Source organism: Zootoca vivipara, chromosome 5 (genome assembly GCF_965207765.1).
Source record: "Zootoca vivipara chromosome 5, rZooViv2.hap1.1, whole genome shotgun sequence".
Taxonomy (NCBI): Eukaryota; Metazoa; Chordata; class Lepidosauria; order Squamata; family Lacertidae; genus Zootoca; species Zootoca vivipara.
The window spans coordinates 92025490-92041287 of record NC_142588.1 but is presented as its reverse complement, the minus strand read 5'-3'; the positions used below and the strand labels follow the sequence as shown (position 1 = coordinate 92041287).

General features: G+C 47.5%; 1 protein-coding gene across 1 annotated transcript in view; it reads right to left on the bottom strand.

Annotated features, from left to right (window-relative positions):
• Positions 1–15798, bottom strand: part of ECEL1 (endothelin converting enzyme like 1) — a 48348-nt gene that overhangs the window by 19099 nt on the left and 13451 nt on the right. The window contains exons 2-7 of the mRNA XM_035133227.3: positions 9327–9395; positions 8532–8642; positions 6362–6454; positions 4982–5106; positions 3955–4177; positions 1495–1593 (exon numbers count right to left, since the gene is read on the bottom strand). Of these exons, the coding sequence (XP_034989118.3) occupies positions 1495–1593; positions 3955–4177; positions 4982–5106; positions 6362–6454; positions 8532–8642; positions 9327–9395 (720 nt within the window). The remainder of the gene's footprint in view (positions 1–1494; positions 1594–3954; positions 4178–4981; positions 5107–6361; positions 6455–8531; positions 8643–9326; positions 9396–15798) is intronic.

Here is a 15798-nt window from a genome sequence, read left to right as displayed (position 1 = left end):
CTTACACACCGGCCAGATCACTGTGATCGCCTGGAGAAGCCTTCCTGTCTGTCCCAACGTCACATCACCTTCATTTCATTCCTAGGCACACCAAGGCCTCGTGGTGCGCAGCGGCACCAGTAATTTGGAGCACATTCCCAATGGAATCAAACAGGCACCTCCCATGTTGATATTCCGTCAACAGCCATGAAAATGTTTCCGTTCCACCAAGCATTTTTAGGGAATTAATTTGAATCAGCGTCAGTTATTTGTTCTCCTTTGGTGATTTTATACTTGTATGCCCTTCTGATTATTCTATAGTACACTGCCATGATATTTTTTTTAATGAGCTGGAACTGGAAGTTCATAAATATTCTTAGAATCATAGATGGATGGATGGATGGATGGATAAATAGTGCCTTCCTTTTGTGCCTCCTGGGTTGTGAGTACAAAAGATTTCTCAAAGTCATAGAATCCTAGAATCAAAGGCCCATCTAGCCCATCAAATCCTAGAATCCAAAGGCCCATCTAGCCCAACCCCTCTGCAATGCAGGAATCTCAGATAAAGCACCCATGACAGATGGCAATCCTGTTCAGTTTCTGTTAATTGGTTCTCATGGGAAACTTACAGATTCTTGCTTCACATAATTAACTCAAGGCAGTGTCAATTTACTCTTGGCAGAAAGCCAAGGCCTGCCTGGCCTGGAAACTACTCTCTGATTGGTTAATGACCAGCACTGAACTCTGTTATCTAGGAATGCTAGCACAGTAGTTTCTTGTTGGGTGTTAGGAGTAGGAGTGCTGCGTGTGGTTGGAGAGAGAGAGAGAGAGAGAGAGAGAGAGAGAGAGAGAGAGAGAGAGAATGGATTTATTTTGCTTTGCTTTGTATGCAGAAACTCTGCTGCTTTTATTTTCTTTTAATAAATCCTGTAAATAGTTATTCTGCGTCTAGCCGACTAGTCATTTCCACCTCAACTAGCTTCTGTGCTGTGCAGGAAAACTCTGCTACGTTTGGGCTACAGCCACAGACAGAATTTGTGCCTGACACTTCAAAATTCTAAGAAATCCAACCTCTGCTTAAAAAACTCCAGGGAAGGAGAGTCCACTGCCTTCTGAGGGAGACCGTTCCACTGTCAAACAACGGAAAGTAATTCCTGGTGTTTAGTCAGAATCTCCTGTATTTTCACAAATCCATTATTTCAAGTCCTACCCTCTACTCTAGAGGGTAGAGGAAAACAAGCTTGCTCCCTCTTCCATGAGACAGTCCTTGAGACATTTGAAGGTGGCTATCCTATCTCCTCCCAGTCTCCTCTTTTCCAGGCTAAACATACCCAGCTCCTTCAACCGTTCCTCATCAGGCTTAGTTTCTGGGCCCTTTATCATCTCACAAAGGAGCTGATATGCCTAGCCCTTTCTTGACCTCTAGGGCACAATGCTCAGTGTGTGGCTTCTGGGTCTGGGTAGATTCTTCTTTGGTTCCTCCCCACACAACCCTGCCCATCGCCGGCTGCCTACCTTGGCTCTAGCCGCCCGCCGTGTCTCCTCATCCATCCAGTCCAATTCTTCCAGTCGACGGTCCAGGATGTGTTTGATGTCTTCCACTAACTGCTGCACCTGCTCGAAGGAAGTTGCCCAAGGTGGCATGAGTGAACACGGAAGACACATGCCATTATCCAAGCAATTCAGGGCAAAGAAGACCCAACAACCCAAGGCTAGCCCAATATATTTTGCTGGGACGTCGAAGCACTCCATAGGGGTTGCAATGAGCCCCACACAGTGATTCAAAACCCCTGAGACTTCTGTATTACTCCCCACTGCTGGGCAATAAAGGCCAACAAAATCTGCTTTCCTTTTGCCAATGCACATTTACGAGAAAGGCAATAAAAAACAACAACAGATCAGTAACTACAGACCAATCAGTTTAATAGATAGCATTGTGTCTGAAGTGTATGCTAAGTTCCTTCTTTATTGATCAGAGGCTTAGGCCAAGGCAAACAATGTTTTTTTTCCCCAGAAGAACAAGCAGGGCTTTGATCATGGCCTTTATTGACTTGAAAGCTGCCTTTGATTCTGCCGGCAAAGATGGATGGTAGGTCATGTTGTCAAGTTCCAATTTAGATCTTGAATGCTTACATCTCGTCAGAGCTCTTTATACTATTACTGATGTCAAAGTTAGCACAGCATGCCCTCCAACATTTCTCCAATGAAAATAGAGATATCCTATTCTATAATGTGCAAGCTGGATTTCGAAGGGGAAATGCGCTGGTTTATGGAGAAAGCTAGACAGTTCCAGAAAAACATCTTGAAAGATGGAGGGCACTAGGAGAAGGGGACGAGAGAGGACGAGATGGTTGGACAGTGTTCTCGAAGCTACCAACATGAGTTTGACCAAACTGCGGGAGGCAGTGGAAGACAGGAGTGCCTGGTGTGCTATGGTCCATGGGGTCACAAAGAGTTGGACACGACTAAATGACTAAACAACAACAACATTCTATAATAATAATAATAATAATAATAATAATAATGATAATAATAATTTTTTGAAGCTCAACATCAAAAAAACCAAGATCATGGCCACTGGTCCCATCACCTCCTGGCAAATAGAAGGGGAAGAAATGGAGGCAGTGAGAGATTTTACTTTCTTGGGCTCCTTGATCACTGCAGATGGTGACAGCAGTCACAAAATTAAAAGACGCCTGCTTCTTGGGAGAAAGGCAATGACAAACCTAGACAGCATCTTAAAAAGCAGAGACATCACCTTGCCGACAAAGGTCCGTATAGTTAAAGCTATGGTTTTCCCAGTAGTGATGTATGGAAGTGAGAGCTGGACCATAAAGAAGGTTGATCGCCGAAGAATTGATGCTTTTGAATTATGGTGCTGGAGGAGACTCTTGAGAGTCCCATGGACTGCAAGAAGATCAAACCTCTCCATTCTGAAGGAAATCAGCCCTGAGTGCTCACTGGAAGGACAGATCGTGAAGCTGAGGCTCCAATACTTTGGCCACCTCATGAGAAGAGAAGAATCCTTGGAAAAGACCCTGATGTTGGGAAAGATTGAGGGCACTAGGAGAAGGGGACGACAGAGGACGAGATGGTTGGACAGTGTTCTCGAAGCTACGAACATGAGTTTGACCAAACTGCGGGAGGCAGTGCAAGACAGGAGTGCCCGGCGTGCTATGGTCCATGGAGTCACGAAGAGTCGGACACGACTAAACAACAACAATAGCGGCAACAACTAATTGTACTTATACCCTGCCCATTTGATTGGGTTGTTCCAGCCAATTGAGGCAGCTTCCAACACATTAAAAAACTTAATAAAACATTAACCATTTAAAAACTTCTCCTTGACATCTGATGGGAGAGTGTTCCACAGGGCGGGCGCCACTACCGAGAAGGCCCTCTGCCTGGCTCCGTGTAACCTCACTTCTTGCAGGGAGGGAACCACCAGAAGGCCCTCGGAGCTGGACCTCAGTGTCTGGGCTGAACAACGGGGGTGGAGACGCTCCTTCAGGTATACTGGCTCGAGGCCATTGAGGGCTTTACAGGTCAGCAGCAACACTTTGAATTGGTTCGGAAATGTACTGGGATCCAATGAAGTTCCTTTAGGACTGCTGTTAAATTGTCCTGGTGGCTCCTCCCCTGTCACCAGTCTAGCTGCCACATTCTGGATTAATTGCAGTTTCCGAGTCACCTTCAAAGTAGGTAGTCCCACGTAGAGTGCACTGTAGTAGTCCAACTTGTGGGAGATAACCAGGGCATGCCGCACTCTGGTGAGACAGTCTGTGGGCAGGTCATTGCTACTACACCCGCTTTGGGCCCCAGCCCCACCCACCACTGGAAAGTGGCCCTCAGAAGGCTGAATATGGCCCTCAGGCTGGAAAAGGTTCCCACCTCTGGAAACTCCCAGAATGCATTTTCCCCCACCCAATCAGAACCTTGCCTGCCCACCCTCTGCCATCTTGCGCTGGCTCCTACCTTGGCCTTGCTGGCAGAAGAGAAGTGTTCTTCCACAAAGAGAGCGCCCAAAGCCATCCCGAAGTGCTTGTTGGCCTGGCTTAAGCACACTTTCCCCAGCTCCATCTGCTTCTCGGCCCCCTCCATCTCCTTGGCGAGCTCGTGGATGGCGTCTCGGAAGGGCGTCGAGAGATGCTCGCTCAGCACCACTGCAATGCGCCACAGCATGTAGTTGTGGAGGATCCTGCAGCAGAAGAAGCGCAAACCGGTTTAGGAGGGGGCTCGGACGTTGCATATCCTGGTCCGGTTGGGTGAGGAGAAATAAAGAACCCATATATGCCTCATTTCTCTCTCTTTTCCTCAGAGGCCCACGTTTTCAGATGCGGCAAAATCAGATGTGGCAAAATCATGTGCGCCAGTTCCCCCGGCTGCAACACCTTACTTGTCCACCAGCAGGACCACCTTGCATGTAGAAAGCTAGCATATCAGGGAAATGAGTTCACATCATTTGGAGAACGGTGGGAAGCATTCAGACATGGAAAGCCACACCATGGCAGTCTGAAGTGGCAGTGTGTGTGGGGGGGGGGGGGAAGGACTTATTGTTTTGTTTTGCTAAACGTATAATATGGGCTTAGGAAAGCACACCAAATTGTGGAAGAAAGGTTGATGCTAAAGGGATCAGGACAGCACAGTAAAAGCCATCGTAATGAGGCTAAATGTCCAATTAAAACCAGCAAAAGGAGTAGCCAGCAAGAACCACCACCAAACACCTTTTGCAAACTGGTGCACTGTGGCACATGGCACCCCGTATGCACGAGATCTTCTGCGCATAGCCTGAGGCAGCTATTGTCTTTCTGGGACTCCAGAAATCCAGGCTGGAGGGAGAACTGGATCCATGCAGTTTTCTGCGGGCATCAAATTGCAACAAGAAGGCTTCCCATTCAACCAATTAGGTTCAGCTCTGTAGGTCGGCCTTGCGACCAACAGCCCTGTGAGGTAGGCCAGGCTGAGAGATAGCAAGCCGGCTTCCTCTCGGCCACATCCTTACCTGATAGGTGTGGTGTGGATAAGCTCGGACACCCTCTGCATGTAGTCTGTGGCCAACAGCACCACCTCCTCGTCCTCGGAAAAATTGTCATGGAATATTCTGTCAAGGAGCCTCTTCCATTTGAACTGGGGATGATTAAAAATAAGAGCTTCCCAGAATGTATCCTGTTTCTGTCCTTTTATATATATATATTCTGTTTTTATTTATTTTCATGGTACAGAAGATAATTTTTGAGAAAACAATTGTTGCAGCAGTAAACAACAAGTAATTTCTGTCCTTTTGACCATTATTGTGTACAGTTCTTTCCAGGTATGACTGGGTTTTTTTTTGGACTGTTCATTCTGTGCATGACAGGGATGGTGAATGTAGTCCAGATATTGATGGACTACAATTCCCATCATTCCTGCTGGGAGCTGGAGTCCAGCAACACCTGGAGGGCCACAGATTTCCCGTCACTGTCATATGAAACAGGCAACAAGTGGCTTTAACCAAATCCAGCCATTTTGATAGAGAGAGGAGCAGAGCTAGGACCCAGGGGAGCCTGGGCTCCTGATTGACTGAGGGGCGGGGCTATGACATGGTCTATAAAGACTGTGTCAAGGTGGGTTGAAGCCTCCAGTTAAAGAAGTGGCAGCTTGATTGTATCAGCCATGGACAAGACCTCCATGGCCTATGGAGTGGAATGCATGACCCGTGTGTGGAACGCATGGCCCATGTGCGGAATGCACGGCCCATGAGTGGAATGCAGGACCCATGAGTGTGGAATGCAGGGCCCATGAGTGGAATGCAGGGCCCATGAGTGTGGAATGCATGACCCATGAGTGGAATGCAGGGCCCATGAGTGTGGAATGCACGGCCCATGAGTGTGGAATGCACGGCCCATGAGTGGAATGCACGGCGCATGTGTGTGGAATGCAGGACCCATGAGTGGAATGCAGGGCCCATGAGTGTGGAATGCAGGGCCCATGAGTGTGGAATGCACGGCCCATGAGTGGAATGCAGGGCCCATGAGTGTGGAATGCACGGCCCATGAGTGTGGAATGCACGGCCCATGAGTGGAATGCACGGCGCATGTGTGTGGAATGCAGGACCCATGAGTGGAATGCAGGGCCCATGAGTGTGGAATGCAGGGCCCATGAGTGTGGAATGCACGGCCCATGAGTGGAATGCAGGGCCCATGAATGTGGAATGCAGGACCCATGAGTGGAATGCAGGGCCCATGAGTGTGGAATGCATGGCCCATGAGTGGAATGCACGGCCCATGAGTGGAATGCAGGACCCATGGGTGGAATGAACCAGTGGAGTCAAAAAACACCTCTCATTTCTTCCAATTGCTCTCTCCCGAAGGGGGAAAGCAGCCCAATACAACTGCAAACCTACATGAGGTGTGATGCGCTGTAGTTCTCCCAGGGTCACCTTGTTGTACATGGAGTTGATGTCCCTGCGCAGGTCGTCGTACTCGGAGACCGTAATCTGAGAAAGAGGAGAGGAAACAGGTGGTTCTGTATCCTGGCCACGTGGCAAAGGCTGCAGCTGGCATGAAGGCAGAGAGCTCAAGAAGCCCCATCGTTCTGGGCCCCTACCCCAAGGGCAGGGAGGGAAGGCGATGGTTTGGAGAGGCTTCTGCTTTGCATATTTAGCTTTGGAAATTTGTTCCTATGAGTAAGAATTTGCGTCTGTAATGCTGCTATGAATATGTACTTGAGCCACACAGAAAATTACTAGAGAACCTCTCCTTCCTCTTGAGCTCAAAGTGGATAGTTTGTGCTCCAGAGTAGAGATTTTTGGGGATATTATTTTCAAAATTCTTCGACATAATGCTGCTAAAATGCAAGGTTTTTTGTCTTTGTTTTAAAAACAGAATTGGGAATAGGGATGGCTGCCTTGTGCAGAATCAGGCCACTGGTTTAGCTAGATCAGTGGAATGCTCTCCCCAGGAAAGTTCGCCTGGAGTCTTCATTATACTGTACACCTTCCTTTTTAACCAGGCCTTTGGTTGACCTGATCAACATCCCATACCCTTTTAAAATGTGGCTCTTCGGGGGGGGGAGGAATTATTGGGTTATTGCTTTTATTTTTATTTTATATACTGTGATCTTTTTATGTGAAAAACAGCAACAGCAACACACTGACTGGCAGCAGCACTCCAGGGTTTCACAGTTAGCCACTCCCTTGCCCTACCTGAAGAGTCCAGAAATTGAACCCGGATCCTTCTAGATACCAAGCAATTGCTTTACCACTGAGCCCTTCCCTGGGCTAAATTTAGCAAAAGAATCCCCTTGGTGGGTTGTTTGTTTGTGTTTGTTTGTTTGCTTGCTTGCTTGCTTGCTTGCTTGCTTAAACCCACAAGTGTTAAATTTTGAGCATATTGTGAATCTGCCACTCACTCAGCTTGGGTTCAAATTTCCACCCACCCATGAAACTCACTGGATGATCCTGCGCCTAACCTACCTCACAGGGTTGTCATGAGGATAAAAGGAGGAGCAGGAAGAGACACATGCACTGTCTTGAGCTGCTTAGAGGGAAGGGGGGATAGAAATATAATAGGAAAGGAAAGAAACAGAAACAGGAAAAAGCCCCACCCCCAAGAATCCTGGGAATGGCAGCTAGGTGAGAGTGATGTTAGAGATCTCACTCCTCTCTTTAGGGAACTACATTTCCCAGGATTCTCTAGGGAAAGGAGATGACAGCTAGGTAGTGTGCATGTGCCGGTTGGATTGTGTTTTAATGCAAAACGCACACCCCAAAGCACCCTCAGAATTGTCAGCTATAATCTCACATTTTAAATGCAGGTAATGAGATCTTCAGAGTTTCACAGCAAATCTGAAAACATGTGAGATGCAAATGACTCAGCATCTTGCCCCTTGTGACCCCCACATTCATCTCATTTCCCTCCAGCATGTGCTCACAGGAGATTGTTTAGTGCTGGCAGGTGGGAACTACAGGTGGACAGGTGTAGCAACTCCCCTGGGGCAATCAGCATCGCCCCAGATAAGCTCTGTTCCTGCGACTCAGAACTAAGGGTGGATGAATCTGTCAACTTCACACTCCCCCCATTTCTAACTTTTCCAATCATAAGTTCAAGCTCGCCACATTTCTGCATCGGTTTGCGACCTTACTTTAAAAAAATTCTCATGAAGATTTGTCAGCATGTCGCCTGACATTGCAAGCAATTCCCTCTGAAATAATGCATATCTCCGTGCACTATTTTAATGGATAAATGCACATTTTAGGTATGCACACTATTTGTTTGGAGAAGTGTGCAACAAAATTCAGAAATGTGCCAAAGGAACGCCATGTTCCAGTATGCACATTGTTTCAGAATGTGCAAATGATCGGCTAAGCTCTCACTGAAATGCAAACCAAAATGAATTCCTTCCCAATCCCTCTTGGAACTACAAATTGCTCCAGAAGTTCACTGCTGGGGTATGATCTGACACAGGCCGCCTCTTCCAGGAATGGCCAGCCCTGGACTTCATCCCTCATTTATTTTTCCTCCCCAGCCCCGCCTCCACCTTCAGAAATGAGAAGAGGAATGGGGCGGACTCACATTGGCCAGCCTTTGCTCCAGCTGCAGAATCTCGCTGGCTTTCTGCTCCACGTTCTCAGCGCCCAGCAGACTCAACAGCCTCTCCATGAAGATGCGATAGGCAGCCAAGATCTGTGAAGGGATGAAGGAATTAGCAGGCTGGGTTTGGTCAAACGGTCCTTCTTGAAAAGGCATTTGACAAACTAAGTGGGCAGAGCTCGAATGGCCATTTTCCTGAGATACAGCATGATTTTATTTCTTATGCAAATATTGAGGAACACTGTCATTCCATGCCACCAGTATATGGTGATGTCTGGCTCAAGGTCGTGGGTTCGAGTTTCATGTTGGGCAAAAGATTCCTGCCCCACAAGGGGTTGGAGCAGATGATCCTACAGTGTGCAAGATCTGCAGTTTTGAACTCAGGCACCCAGCCGATTATTTTGTTCTTTACCCACACATGGGGGTCCACAGGGATTCATATGTTTTAAATTCCCCCAGCATAATTGTTATGTACTGAGATGAATCCTAGAACAAAAGGATCCAGAATCCAGCAGTCTGATTGGTCCGCAGGAGTCACCCAATCCAGCTCCAGGTGGAAGTGAATCAGGACCTGATTGGCCTGCAGGTGCAGCCCTGAAGTAGCCAATCACGCAAGGCCCATTGTGTAAATAATGTATATAAGCAGACATTTTGGGGAAAGAGCCATTCTTTTCTTCTTCTGTTGCTACTACAAGCCAAATAAAGAGCATGAAATTCACTCTCGACTCTGAGCATATTTAAATAATATTTACCTGTGTGTTCACACTTTTCACTCACCTTTTCACTCTCCTCATCCTGTCCCAAGTAGAGGGTCCTCTCGGACAACGTCAGACCATCTTGATCAATCTGCCAAGGTAGAGAGAAAATATATCAGGCACAGAGGAGTGAAGGGTCCTCTTTCTTCCCATCCTATGGCCATGTCCATGCAAAACTTGCCGCACATGTGGGGAACCTTCGGCCCTCCAGATATTGCTGAACTACAGTTCCCATCTTCCATTGCCATTGAGCGTTCTTGCTGAGGATGGCCACGAGATGAATAACATTGCTCTTGGCAGAAAGGGAACTGCAGCAATATGGAAACGGTGCTGCAGGCGAGGAAGAGAAGAGGATTTATTCTTTCGCCCCTAATTCATCCTGCCCAGGGCTGGTCCTACCCTTAGGCAGAGTGAGACAACTGCCTTAGGCGGCATATACTGGGAGGCAGCAGTGCCTCTCAGCTCTTCATCCTGAGTTCCTGGACCACAACTTTTGGTTGAAGAAGAGAGTTGTGTGTCATGCAACTTGCCCACCACTTGTATATGGTCAAATAGTTTTGCACACGAGGAAGTTACAACTATTAAAAAAAAAATATTTAGAAAAATTCATATACCACTTAAGCGAAATTATATCTAAGCAGTCTACTTAATGCATAGGGGAAAACACTCTGTTCAAGCTCAGAGGATACATCTTTTTTTTACTCTGTCTTTTTTTTCAAATATTCATGGCTGAAATTATATTGTTGTTTCACAATTTAGAATGGTTCCAAATGTTAAGTTTATTGTGGGGTTGATGCTACTCGTGAATGCAATGCTTTTTTGCTTTTTTTTTTTTGCAGTAGCCACAGGACTTCATCCTGATGAGAATGCCACCCCAAATTCTTGTTTGTATTTTTAATGTCAGATTTGTCCGTTGAAATGGTACATCTGGATTTAAATGGGAAACTAAAATGGGAAGACATTTTTGATGAGGATCATGTTGTGAGGATGCTGTGGGAAAACTTGCATGCTGCACAAATTCCACAGTAAACACCCGTCAGGACAATAAACACACTTATTCTGTTCAGAAGACCATCTGCAACAGGAAGTCTTTCCCTCTAGCAAGGAACTCGAAAGGCGGATGTGTTTGCCTGCAAACAAAGGAACTGGTGGGGATCTCAAGCCCAATATTCCTTGCTAGCTGACAAACCCCACTGAGCCTCCTCCCTCCCTCCCTCCCCTCCTCCTCCTTCCCCACCCCGGGGATCCTATTCAAACAAAAGCCTCCCCTGTCAAGAAACAATCAGCTAATGGTGGCGGCAGCCTGTTGCCAGGGAAGAATCAATCACAAGACCAGTCAGATGCCCTGACATAATTGATTTATTCAGATCACTTTGTTGGCCTCACTTGCTTTGAGCTCTAGGAAACGAGGTTCTGGGGACTTAGAAGGGTCTGGGTGCCTCTGGAGGGTTGGCGGTGAGAGACCCACCAAATGTCCCTGTTTTCCAGGGGAAAACCTGGATTTACAGGAGCCGACCCGGTTTCTGATTTGATCCCGGTTTTCCTTAGGGTGTCCCTGTTTTCACTGGAGAAATGTTGGGGGCTATGCAGTTATCTGACCCCCGAGCCCTCTGAAGGCAGCCCTGCTTAGGGAACGTTTTTATAAAAAATGTTTATTGTTTTACAGTTGTGTCTTGGAAGTCGAACGAAATCCGTTCCGGAGGTCCGCCTGACTTCCAAAACATTCGGAAACCAAAGCTGATTGGTTGCAGGAAGCTCCTGCAGCCAATCGGAAGCCGCGGAAGACCCGTCGAACGTTCGGGTTCCAAAGAACATTCGCAAACTGGAACACTCACTTCCAGGTTTGCAGCGTTCAGGAGACAAAATGTCTGAGTACCAAGGCATTTGGGATCCAAGGTACGAGTGTATTGTGTTTCTATATGTGTTGGAAGCCGCTTAGAGAGGGTGGCGCAGCCCTGTTGAATGGGTGCGGTATAATTAGTAAAGTTATTAGTTACAGGTAGGTAGCCATGTTGGTCTGACGTAGTCGAAACAAAATAAAAAAATCCTTCCAGTAGCACCTTAGAGACCAACTAAGTTTGTCATAGGTGTGAGCTTTCGTGTGCATGCACACTTCTTCAGATACCAAGTAAAGTTATTATTATAGAACAGGATGTCCCTATTTCCATCAGAGAAATGTTGTAGGGTATGCGGTGGTTGTGTTTGCATGACTGCAATTTGGGCCACGTCACAGAACCATAGAATTGTAGAGCTGGAAGGGCAAGGCTTTGGTGTTGTCGCTTCCAGTTCTCTGAGATCTTCGGCTGGGTTAAGGCGCCCGTTCGCAGAGCTGCAGCCTGGGAGCTGCAGGCTCCATCCCTCAGAGAGCAACAGGTTCTGAGACTCTAGAAACAAGCACTTTTGTGCAAGTGTAGCTCAGAAGCCCCAATTCTGAACATGGTTATCTATATATTTGAGAGAGGAGGGTGGAGGAGAAGCCAAGCCTTATGAGGAGTGGTTGAAGGAGCTGGGTATGTTTAACTTGTTGTCTCCTGCTCTGGAGGGTAGGACTTGAACCAATGGCTTCAAGTTATAACAAATGAGATTCCAACTAAACAAGAGGAAGAATTTTCTGTCAGTAAGAGCTGTTTGACAGAGGAACAGGAGGTGGTGGACTCTCCTTCCTTGGAGGTTTTAAAGCAGAGGTCAGGTGACCATCTGTTCTGGATGCTTTCGTTGAGATTCCTGAAATTGAGGGGGTTGGACTAGATGACCCTCGGGGTCCCTTCCAACTCTACGATTCTCTGATTCCCAATAGCTCTCCACAAGTCTTACCCTCCTCCCGCTCCCTAATATTTTCTTTTTCTTTCAGAAAGCTTGTCCCCTCATCAGAATATCCTCCCCCCTACTTATTTTTGGCCTGCATGTATTGTCGCACAGTACTGCATGTGCGTGTAAGGTCATGTGCTTAAGTTCTGGGTAGCAAAGGACAGACAGATTTAGAAATTTGTGTGCATATGTGTGTGTGACAAATTGCAGAGGGGTCATCCGGTTAGGCTGCAATAGATTGCAATGGATGCTTTGAAGTCATTTCGGCACCAGGTGTAGGGCGGAAATAGCCACCACCCCACCCCCTCCGTCCTGTCCTGTATTTTGCTAGGTGGCAAAGGTGGCAACCCGGAGCCCACGTCTAAAATAACAGAGCAAGGGACAGGACCGCCAAACAACCTGTGCAAGGCTCCCATCACTTCCGAGGAGGGAGGAAAGGCTTTTGTGCAAGCAGGAACTGAGCATGAAAAGCAAACCTGCAGGTTTCTGAAAGAATATGGAGACCTTTCACAGGTACCCTAGCAGGTACCGGCAGGTATACTGCCCATTCCCTGCGGGCACCACGTTGACAACTCCTGCATGGGTTTTGTTTTTGTATTTTTTGGCGGCCAGCCTTCTACTGCTTCTTGGTAGGACCTCCCCTTTTCCTCTTCTGTGTGACCCACACAGCTACAGCAGCCTTTCTCTTGCCAGGCTGGTAGCGTTACCCAGTGGGAAGGTTCAGGGAAGTGCTCCCCGCTTCAGCATATGGCTGTCATAACCCTGACAGCTGCCTGCATGTAATGGATGGTTTGATTCTCAGGCCCATTGAGAAACGCTGAATTCTCCGCGCAAGGTCAGAGGCAGGAGGGCGGCTGACATCGCCGGGTAGGAAATGAGCCTGCAAGCTCCGACTTGGATCCCGCTCAAAATGTAAAAAGCTATGGAGGGGAGAGAACCAATATTATTCTACGAGGCCGTGATGAAGCCAGGAAATGCTACAGAGACACGGAGCAATCAGGACTAAGAGGCGTCCAGCCTGGAGAGGACAAAGGGGACACAGGTGAGGTAGAAAGGCAGAGAGTGATGAACGATCCCTGCAAAGCGAAAGAGGGTACAGGTATCTGACGGGGGAGCTCCCCCACCCAATTGTTTAATCTCAAATGAGAAATTAAATCAGAGTGGGATCCCCATGCAGGGCTCTTTGAATTATCACTGTTTGAAATTACCTGGGTTCACAGTGCTGAAGAAATTCTATCTCAATTGCAAGGAGGGGAAGGGAAAAGTCACAGCAAGAGTGAACACTTTTTTGTACTTAAAATATTTCTCCTAATGCTTGATCAGGCCAATGCATCCTGTTCTCACGGGGGCCAACCAGATGCCTGTGGGAAACCCACAAGCACTATCCAAGCAAAAATGCAACTCTCCCCTCCTGTGGTTTCCAGCAAGTGGCATTCAGAAGCATGGCTGCCTCTGACCGTGGAAGCAGAGCATAGACATCCTGGCTAGCAGCCCTTGATAGTCCTTTCCTCCTCCACGAATTTGCCCAATCCTCCAAATTGGTGGTCATCACTGTCTCCTGTGAGATTGAATCCCACAGTTTATGCGCTTCACGAAGATGTACTTTCTTTTCTCTGTCCTGACTCTTCCAGCATTCAGCTTCACTGTTGTCCACAGGTTCTGGTGTTATGAGAGCTAGAGGGGGAACTTTTCACTATAGACTTTCTCCCTGGCATGAATTTCCATCTGCTCACCAATAATCCAACCACTGACCCCCTAAAATGTCCCCTCCCCACCCCATACAACCACCAGGCTCGCTTGTCCCCTTGCCAGCCCCAAATTCCAGGATTATAACATGGCGCTACAAATCCTCCAATGGACCCTGCGTGATGACAGCCTTACATTTCTATGTATATAGGAAGATAGAGCAGGCTTCTTAGCTCAATTAGTACAGCATGAGACTCTTAATCTCAGGGTTGTGGGATTTGGGCCCCACTTTGTTTGAAAGCTTCCTGCATTGCAGGGGGTTGGACTCGATGATCCTCATGGGAATTCTGTGGTTCTCCAGCCTGGAGAAGCTCACCAGCTGTTTTGGACTAGAGCTCCCAACAGCCCTAACCAGCACAGTGTTGCATGTATCAACAGTTGGGTTTTTTTGCATACATCATCTTGCTGTAATCCTTACACCACCCCTATAAGGTAGGTGAGCATCATATTGCAGATTAGGGGAGGGGAGAATGAAAGTCTACTCTAAGGCTGCCTTGGGAGTCCATGCCAGAGGCAGAATTCAAAGCAGGCACCTTCCAATTTACAGCTCAGTCTCTTAACTCTCAGCAGTCAGGCTGTAATAGCTGGTCACATCTCCCAGCTTAAGCAAATCAATGCCCTGCCCAGTAAAAGAAACCCATGAAACACAGCGCAGCCGTGTGTCTGTCCATTATCGTCTCTAACAAAGGACTCTCCTTTTTCCTGTCCTGTGAATTGGAGTCAATTAATCTTGACATACGGCTATTATGCCGTTTCAAGCAAAGCTGAGAAACTATCATCTAACAGCAACGATGATGGATCTCGCTGGCTGTGTGACTGCAGAGGCGCTCGGATCCAGACATCCGGGAAGCTCACTCAAAAGCCTTCGGAGGAGAGATTTGGAAAAAGGCAGTGTTTGCCTGTGTCAGTCTGTCAGCGTGTGACACCTCACAGGGACCACGCAACAGAGACACAAGCAAAGCCTAATCTGTTTAAAGCTGGAGTTATTTGCTCCAACCTCTTGCAAAGCCCAGACCTATTTCCTGGATTGCCAGCTTTTTAAAACTGCTCCAGCTCCTGTGCATTTAGCAGAAGCCTGGGGTGCAGAAGATTCCCCAGCACTCATGTCCAGGCGAGGGAACGGCTTCCTTGCTGAATGCCTGTGGGTTGTGCTGCCGTTAAAGGCAAAGAAGCTTATTATTTCATTTTTTTTATTTACTAAATTTATATTTCACTCTTCCTCCCCAAGGAGCGCAGGTCAGCAAACACAAAAAGTCAAAACAAGGGTAAGGAGAGAGGGAGGCACCCAAAGTTACATCCAGTGATCTGAAGTTGAACTTGGGTATCCCCATCCTTATCTAACACTCTGACCAAAGCCTTTGGTACCTGGTTGATGTGGGCTGCTCTAACCAGAGACATCTGGTTGGCTTCTGCAGGGAACAAGATTCTGGATTGAATGGGCCAGCCAAAAGAGTGGGGTCATTTAGTGTCACCCTGCAGAACAGGACCAACAACTCAATCTGTGATATGGTAGCCATCTTCAAACCTCTTAAGGGCTGTCTCATGGAAGATGGAAAAGCTTGCTTTCTCCTGCTCTGGAAGGTAAAAACACGAACCAATAGATTCAAGCTCCAAGAAAGGAGATTCAGAGCTGTTTGACAGTGGGATGGAAGGTAGTGGTGACTCTCCCTCATCGGACGTTGTTAAGCAGAGGTTGGATGGATGGCTATATCTGTTAGGGATTCCTTAGCTGCAACACTTGCATTGCAAGGGGTTGGACTAGATGACCCTCGAGCTCTGTAGATAGCTCTGTAGTTCTCTCTCTTAAGATCCCTTAATGGGTGAAATTGTAGGCTGGCCAACATATGCCCCAATGCACGCCTGCATTCACACACACACACACACACACACACACACACACACACACACACACACTGAGCCGCTCTACTCCAGAGGCTTTT